Source organism: Myotis nattereri (genome assembly GCF_964212035.1).
Source record: "Myotis nattereri genome assembly, chromosome: 3".
Lineage (NCBI taxonomy): Eukaryota > Metazoa > Chordata > Mammalia > Chiroptera > Vespertilionidae > Myotis > Myotis nattereri.
In genome coordinates, this window is record NC_138077.1 from 179,638,802 (window position 1) to 179,646,983 (window position 8,182).

General features: G+C 54.2%; 1 protein-coding gene across 1 annotated transcript; it reads right to left on the bottom strand.

Moving 5' to 3' along the window:
• Positions 1-334: 334 nt before the first annotated feature.
• Positions 335-7,659, bottom strand: DMRTB1 (DMRT like family B with proline rich C-terminal 1; the record flags this gene model as incomplete). The annotated part of the gene is made up of 4 exons (XM_081086068.1): positions 335-399; positions 1,755-1,986; positions 5,097-5,299; positions 7,104-7,659. The coding sequence occupies 4 exons, from the start codon at positions 7,657-7,659 to the stop codon at positions 335-337; spliced, it is 1,056 nt and encodes a 351-aa protein (XP_080942194.1).
• Between the last annotated feature and the right edge of the window lie 523 nt (positions 7,660-8,182).

Below are 8,182 nucleotides of genomic sequence, written 5' to 3' on the forward strand. Positions count from 1 at the left end.
GAGGATATCAAAGAATGCTTCTGAGGGCGAGTCGCATAAAAGGTAGCACAGCCCAGAGATGGTTAAATTCATTCCTAAATGGGAGTTCCCATCAGCCCCCACTCCTCAGAGGCCTGGTCCTCCCCTGGTTAACTTCATCCTCCACTCTCCTGTTCCAGCTCATATTTCAGGATTGAAACTTAGAAACCACACTCTTTCCTCCTATCTTGAAATGGGAATTAACTCTACTTTATGTCTATCACTGCCCACCCTCCCTAACATCACTGAACACAGACAAGAAAATCACTGCTGTCACCCTCCCGATGCCCCATTTTGCTGGCCAGAGGCCCGGGGCCTAGTCGGACTGCTCCTGAGACGATGGCTGGCTGGGCTCACGAGGCATCCCTGCAACCTGGTCATCTGCAAATAACAAAAAAGAGGGGATGCATTTAGGAATAGGAAAAATTATCTATTTTCAGGTGTAAGCTTTTTACAAGGCTTCTCATCATTCCCAGGCCCTAAGGAGAATTAATTTGCCTTGGATTTGCTAGGTGCCAGGAGGCTGGAATTCTAGTCCTCATATGATACAGGCTCAAGTTCTGCCTGCCACAGGCTGGGTGGCAGGAAACAAGCTACCGGAAGCTCTGAACCAGTTTCTCCTCCTCCTGTAAATGAAACGATGCCTACCTTGCAACATCAGGTCAGCATGGGACCAGGGGGAACAGTGAGAACTAACTTCCACTATTGGCTTCATCATTTCAGGTCTGGTTAATCCTCAGAATAACCTCATGAGGTGGGGAGCATTACCAGTCCACTGCGACAGACACGGAAACTGAGGCACCAAGGAGTGGATTAGCTTGCCCAACGCCACACAGCTGGTAAGTGCTGGAGCCAGGACTTATGCCCAGGCCAGCACCAGGGCCAGCAAACTTCAAGCCACACTCGACCATCTCTCCAGCTAACAGAGGTAGGCGTCTCACACACAGCAGGTGTGCAACAGGCCTCAGTTCCCTCTTCAGTAAAACGAGAAGGACATCACCAGACTAACCTCAGGGGAAGATTAAAAGGAAAAAAAAATCCTTGAATGTATAAGTAACACAACCCAGAGATGGTTAAATTCATTCTGCAAAGGGCCCTAAAAAAACAAATTCCTCAAAGCATTTTCACATCTAAAATTTCAGTTGACCTTCACAGTAACCCTGTGAAGGGGCCCATTTTACAGATGAAAAGACTGAGTCCTAGAGAAGGGTGTGTGAGTGACTAAGATCACCCAGTGCACTGGTGGCAGAGCTAAGAAGGATAGGGCCTCTAGCTCTTGGTCAGGTTCTCTCCAGAGTGGCCTGAGGAGAGGAATCATCCCTACCAGACCCAAACTGGCTCCTGCTGCTGTTCCAGGCTCGGCATTTGTTGTTTCCCCAGCCAGAGAGGCCTGGCACCTCTGGTCTGAACACACCACATACACACCTCCCTCCACATCTTTGCCCAGAGGCACTAGTAGAGCCAGACACATAATTCTGTTGAAATCTGGGCTCTGCCATTTATATCTACAAGAACCCCTCTGGGCTCTATTGGTTTCCTCACCTCCTTGGGGGCCCACCTCCTTGATGCCTGCCTATAGAATTTAGGGGAGGGGTGTAAGGAAAAAGCATATCCCAGGCCCAGCACATTTTAATTCTGTTCTCAGTCACCCCTCTCTCCACATCTATTTTGATTAGCCCCCTTCCTCCAGAAAGTCTTCCTGGCTCCCCCACAAACCGGAAGACTGGTGCTCTTACCCGCGGTCTCCTGGTCCGCATCAGACAGGACGGTCAGCGAGAAAGATGCTGGTGGCGGTGGCGGTGGCGGCGGTGGAAGGAAATGGATCCCAGCGAGGAAGCCTGGTGGGAGGAACGGGGGCGGTGGTGACACGGGTGGCGGCAGCAGTGGTGATGGTGATGGTGGTGGTGGTGGCGGAGGCGGAGGCTGTGGGGGATAGCTTGGCTGGAAGTTTTCCACTGGCTCCGGCACCTGCAAGGCACACCAAGCAGAGAAGCCAAACAGGGGAGAGGGTTATCCAGATGGGCTGATCAAACATGATGTTCTCTCGAATTGGGGGGCTCCCATGGGCTGGACACAGGCACTTGAAATGGGGTGCTCAGCAAAGAAATTACTGAAGGCAAGAAGGAACGCAGGCACACCTCAGATCAGCCTGGGGGACAGCCGTTCGGGCCCCTGACTGCGCCCTCTCTAAGCTGCTGAGCGGCTGAGGCAGAACTGGATCCCGTCAGTCTGACCCACTGCTCAGCGCTCGGCCAGGGTCCCAGTGCATCCCAGCCACCTGTGGTCCATTGTCGGGCAATGACTTAGACTCCAGAGCTAGGGCCTTCTCTTGGGTGGAGTGCAGCTGTGACTGAGTCAGAAAAGCTGGGTGACCTCAGAAAAAGGGGCTCCAGCCACCACCATTCTGTGCTTCTGTTGCTTCTTCCGAAGATGGAAGCCAACCCCACGATACAGGACCCCAAGGCTGGAAGGGAGGGATCTGGAGGGGGGATGACTACACAGCTCAGAGTGCACTAAGACATGAATGTAATGAAAATAGTCATGAATGTCAGGTGTAGTTCCTATTATTTACTTCCATCTAGATACATCAGAGCAGCGCTTCACAAGCTGTGTTCCAGAGAACTTAGAGTCTTACAAGATTATTCTAAACTGCTTTTAAAGTGTTTGTTGTCAAGGGAGTTTGAGAAACTCCACATATTGACTCATCACAATGGTGAGTCCCATGTAAGCACATTAAAGCCTCGAGGCCGTCTGCAAAAGCCTTAGGCCAGGGGTCCTCAAACTACGGCCACGCGGGCCACATGCAAATACAAATATTGTATTTGTTCCCGTTTTGTTTTTTTACTTCAAAATAAGATATGTGCAGTGTGCATAGGAATTTGTTCATAGTTTTTTTTAAAACTATAGTCCGGCCCTCCAACGGTCTGAGGGACAGTGAACTGGCCCCCTGTTTAAAAAGTTTGAGGACCCCTGCCTTAGACCAACCAGCATGTCCTAACTTAATCTGACCACAAAGAAGAGAGGGAAGCCTACTCTTAAGTACCTACTACGTGCCAGACCCCGTGCAGGCCCTTCACACGCATCGCACCCTCCTCTCCCGAGGCCCCGCTGACAGACGGAGCCGAGCGAGGTCCTCCGAGGCCACAGAGCTGGTAAGAGAAGGACGAGGGGACCCAGGCCTGTCCAGCTCCAGGCCTGGGATCTTTTGTGGGAGAACAAAAGCAGCAGCAGGTGGGACAGAGACAGAAATAAAAGGTGGAAGAGTCTTGGGGGTTATCTCGGAGCCTGGGCAGGGGGAGCAGGACACGGTTCGAAGCAATTCATAGGCTCTTGGGTTTGAAACAGCTTTACAAATAAATGTTGGATCCGCTATCCAGACAGGAAAGGGTAGGAGGGGGATTATTAGCCCTTTAGTTCCAAGCGACTTGGCCATTTCTCCCTGGATCACAGCTCCTGCCTGGGGCCTGATAAACCGACGGAGATCACACCCTGACAATGGCCGTCTGGCAGGCCCGTCAGTCAGCGCTGCTCCGGACGCCAGGCTTCTGTGCGAGCAGACGGTGGGTGCGTGCTCCACTTGGCCAGAACCCCTCTCTTTGTGTGGAGGCTGGAGGGGCCATGCTGTCCCTGGGCTGCAAGGGAGTGGCCAGCACCCACAGGGCAGGGCGGTGGGGCGTTTTGTGTACCTCCGTCTGAGAGACAGGCTCAGGGAAGCAGAGTCAGGGCAGTCAGTGTGCATCCTGCTCTGCCGCTAATCTGCGGTGAATTTTGATCCCAGTGCCTCACTCACTCGTTCTGTGACGTTGGACAAACCCATAACTTCCTCTTCCCTACAATGGAATTATACCCCGTGCTCTGAAGGCCCAAATAGAGGGGCAGGCACCCTAGAAATATCAAGACCAGTGGTTTTCAGACCTTTCCCCCTTGAATCAATGGAAAATGATCCTATATCAGTGATGGCGAACCTTTTGAGCTCGGCATGCCAGCAGTTTGAAAAACCCTAACTTAACTCTGGTGCCGTGTCACATATAGAAATTTTTTGATATTTGCAACCATAGTAAAACAAAGATTTATATTTTTGATATTTATCTTATATATTTAAATGCCATTTAACAAAGAAAAATCAACCAAAAAAATGAGTTTGCATGTCACCTCTGACACGCATGTCATAGGTTCGCCATCACTGTCCTATATAATAAAGCAGTAATATGCAAATTGACCATCACATCCTCACACAAGATGGCCGCCCCCATGTGGTCCCAAGATGGCCACGCCCATGTGGTCCCAAGATGGCCGCCCCCATGTGGTCCCAAGATGGCTGGCAAGGGAGGACTGTTGGGGGCGACCGGGCCCGCAGTGGAGGGCAGTTGGGGATGACCAGGATGGCAGGAGAGTGGTTAGGGGCACTCAGGCAGGCAAGCGGTTGGCAGCCAGCAGTCCCGGATTGTGAAGGGATGTCCAACTGCCGCTTTAGGCGCTTACAGGGCACACCAGTTAGTAACTCACCACTGACCTCATAAAGGGATTACATCTCATTCCTTCTTTCAACACATAGATCCTTAGGGGATAGGTGTTTGGGGAAAGGTTGCCATATTTTTCATGACTAAGCTTAAATGCCACTTCCTCTTGAAAACCCTCTGCAGTCCCAAGTGGGCCATACCCTGGGCAGGGGCCCTACAGCTGCTCCTCGCTCTGCCCTCAACTGCATGGCACCAGGACAGTGGCATTTCCCTCCTGGTACCAGCAAAACAAAGAGCCTGTGGCCCCAGCATTCCACGCGTCCAGGCTGGCCGTCACTTAGTGTTCCCAGGTTTACCTACGTGTCTGCGATCCTTCTTGCCTGAGCTCCCAGAGCCGTTTAGCCTACAGCTCTGACAAGCAAATGCCACAGCGCAGGCTGACCTGTCTACACATGATGAGACTCACCTACATGTGTGCACTCACAGAGGCGCTCACGGTACAGGCCGAGGGGCCTGGCAGAGTGGGCACACCAATGGCTTTCTGGGATTGAGCATATGTAAGAGCAGCAGAGCAGATGGGATACAGAGGAACCAGAAAGGAGTCAGGATGGGACTCACCGAGCCTCCTCCGTGGTAGTGGCTGAAGGACACGTGCCGGAAGCCCTGCTGCAGGGAGATGCCCAGGCCCGGGGAGGGATCCTGGTAGCCCATCGGGAACGGGTGATAGTACATGCCGGAGTAGCTGGGATACAGCTTGGAAGGCTCTCTCTCCAGGTACTCAGACCGCACCATAGGATCTGAGTTGATGCTCAGAGAGAGCCCTGAAAGAGCAAGCAACGGGAGAAGTATTAAAAACACAAAGAGCGAGGGAACAAGCATCACATTACTCTCCAAAGACGGGGCAAACATTCAGGCCCTTTTACACAGAGCTCCCACATCCATTATGCTTTTCACCCTCCCTGCTTTTTAAACCATTCAGCCATGTCTCACATTCTTAGAAAAAGTCCTCAGCACAGCCATGAAGCCCCAGGCAGCCGACCCTGCCTCCACTCCAGCTCCTCCAGTGAGATTACCTGGCAGCTTCTTCTCTCTCATCCCCCTCAAAGCCCTTGCAGATGCTGTTCCCTAACCTGGGAGGGCTCTCCCTTCAGCCCACTTTGCCTCCTAGTCCTCAGCCCTCAGCATCTCCTCCTCCTAAGACCTCAGCTAAGCCGTTAGCTGTTAGAGCTCTCTCCACTGATGTGTGATTCTTTAGTAGTACTGTTCCCCTCACAAGGACGAGATGCTTAGGGAAGGAATCTGACGCCCTGCACCTTTTGCCACTATGTCTGGCACAGTTAGGTGCTCAGCCCCTGTGTGTGGAGAGAGGAAGCATGTGCCAGTGGAAAGGTACCCGTCTCCTATAGGACTGCTGTTCCAGGTCTGTCCTCCTCATCTAGTTCCCTGGGGACCAGACTTTCCTAGAACAACCCAGAAGATAGAAATGGCCGTCAGGGAGCACCCAAGCCAATCTCCTTAGCACATGGACGGGAGACTGGCACACCACAGGGAAAACCAACAGGGACCTGCACTTTAAAATGGCCGTTTTTTAAAAGCCTCAGACCTACATGTGACCTGAAGTTGTGCTTTAATAGCGAAAGCATAATTTACATTGTTACATAAAGAACACTGTAACTTATGCACATGGTGGGCAGGAGAAAAAACAGACAATATCTCAATGAACTATCTTCTCCTCCTCCGTGGAGGAGAAAGGCTGTTGCATCCCCACCCACGCCCAGGGAAAGGGCACAAAATGAGGTGCGCAGGCGCATTGGGCTAGGGCTCCTATGAAAGGCGGGGCCTTCAGAAAGACCAGACGCGTGCGCAGGCGCAGTCATAGTTTAGAAAGCCCATCCGTCTGCAGGAAGTCCTGCCAGTGGAGCCTCCCGCCCAAGAAAAGAGCGGGTAAGGGTGCGCAGGCGGATTGGAGCAAGGCACAGCGGAAGGGAAGTCTTATGGGAAAAGCCTCCCGCTCCTGGAAATGGGGGGAAGTGCGCAGGCGCGGTCATAGTTTAGAAAGCCCATCCGTCTGCAGGAAGTCCTGCCAGTGGAGCCTCCCGCCCAAGAAAAGAGCGGGAAAGGGCGCGCAGGCGGATTGGAGCAAGGCACAGCGGAAGGGAGGTCTTCTGGGAAAAGCCTCCCGCTCCTGGAAATGGGGGGAAGTGCGCAGGCGCGGTCAACATGGCGCTGGCCCACCCACAGAGACATTTTGTGGGGAGGTGCCTGCAACCCAAGAAAAGAGCGGGAAGAGCTGCGCAAGCGCAGTAGGGCCATTGTCTCCACAAGACGCCCCAGCTAAGCGGCCTGGAGGCCATTTTTTTTTTCTTGCAAGATGGAACGGCAAAAATTGTAGCTAAATATTGAAAGCCATCTTCACCACCCACTCTTTTCTCTCCCTTTTACCTTTTTGCAAAAAGGCACCCAACCCAAACCTGTATGTGGAGAAAGGTTTCTGAAAGCAAATTTAACTCAGAAAGCATTTCCCCATCCCCCCCCTCCGGGAGCACAAACATGGGGGGCAGGGAGGCTGCCGCCCTGAGCGGAACCGATGGCACAAGAAGGTCACATGGGACCTGGGGATCTTACCGTAGGCGAACGGCGGCGGCGGCGGCCTGGGCATGGGCTGCGGAGGCCTGCTCGGCTCCAGGGGCCCGGGACCTCCCTGGCCAGCGGCCTCCGCCCGGAGCGGGGGCCTCACGAAGCTGGGCCTGGCCACGGCAGCCCGGTCATTTGGGCCCATGTGGCCGCGGCCGCCCACGACTGGCTGGAAGGCGCTCGGGCCCGGGCTCGGGCCGCGCGGGGGTCTCTCCAGCAAGTAGGCGGCCGCGCGGCCCTCGGGGCCCGGCTCCAAGTCTCCCGAAGCGGCGAGCGGAGGCAGCGGGCGGAGGCTGGAGGCCGGGGCGATGGCCGCGGCCCTGGAGGCCAGCTCGCGGTCCTCGTCAGAGGCCTGCTTCTTGAGCATCTTCTGCGCGGCCATGATCTTCTGGCGTTCGGTGATGAGGTAGCACTTCTCGCAATTGCACTGCTTCCAGCGGCACTTGCCCGAATGGCCCTTGACGGCCACCAGGTAGCCATGGTTGCGGCACCGCGAGCAGTTGGGGGTGCGCAGCATCGTGGCCAGCTTGGCGGGGTCTGCCTTCATAGCACAACCGGCGCCTCTGGGAGCTGCGGAGCGAGTGAGGCGGGAAGCCGCGCCCCAGAAGCCCCCGGTGCTGGGGACACTGGATACACTTGTAGCAAAGCGGCTCCCGGCACATCCCCGGAACTGCCGCAAGACCCTCGCACTTTCCCAGCTTCGGAGGGGGGCCCGATTTGGAGTTTCTCTGCCTTAGTTCGATGCAGGGGGGCAAATAAATTTTACATGAAATGCTATTGCTTGTATGTCCTCTGGGTTATCTGAAGGTTTAGGCATTTAATATTCCAAAGTCTCTGTTCTCGTCACCCCGAGACACGGTCGTCTGTGACGTCAGCAGGCGCAGTGAGGTGCAGTGGTCCACGGATTTAAAGCTCCAGGAGCGCAGCTCTCGGCAAAGCCGTCCCAGCAGGAAAGCATTCTCCGACGCCAGCCGTGTTCCTCCCCACAAAGCAGCTGCCCCCTCTGCACTTCATTTCTCTACTCTGCAGAGAAGCGGCCCTTCCCCGTGACGCTTCTAGAATATTCTCAA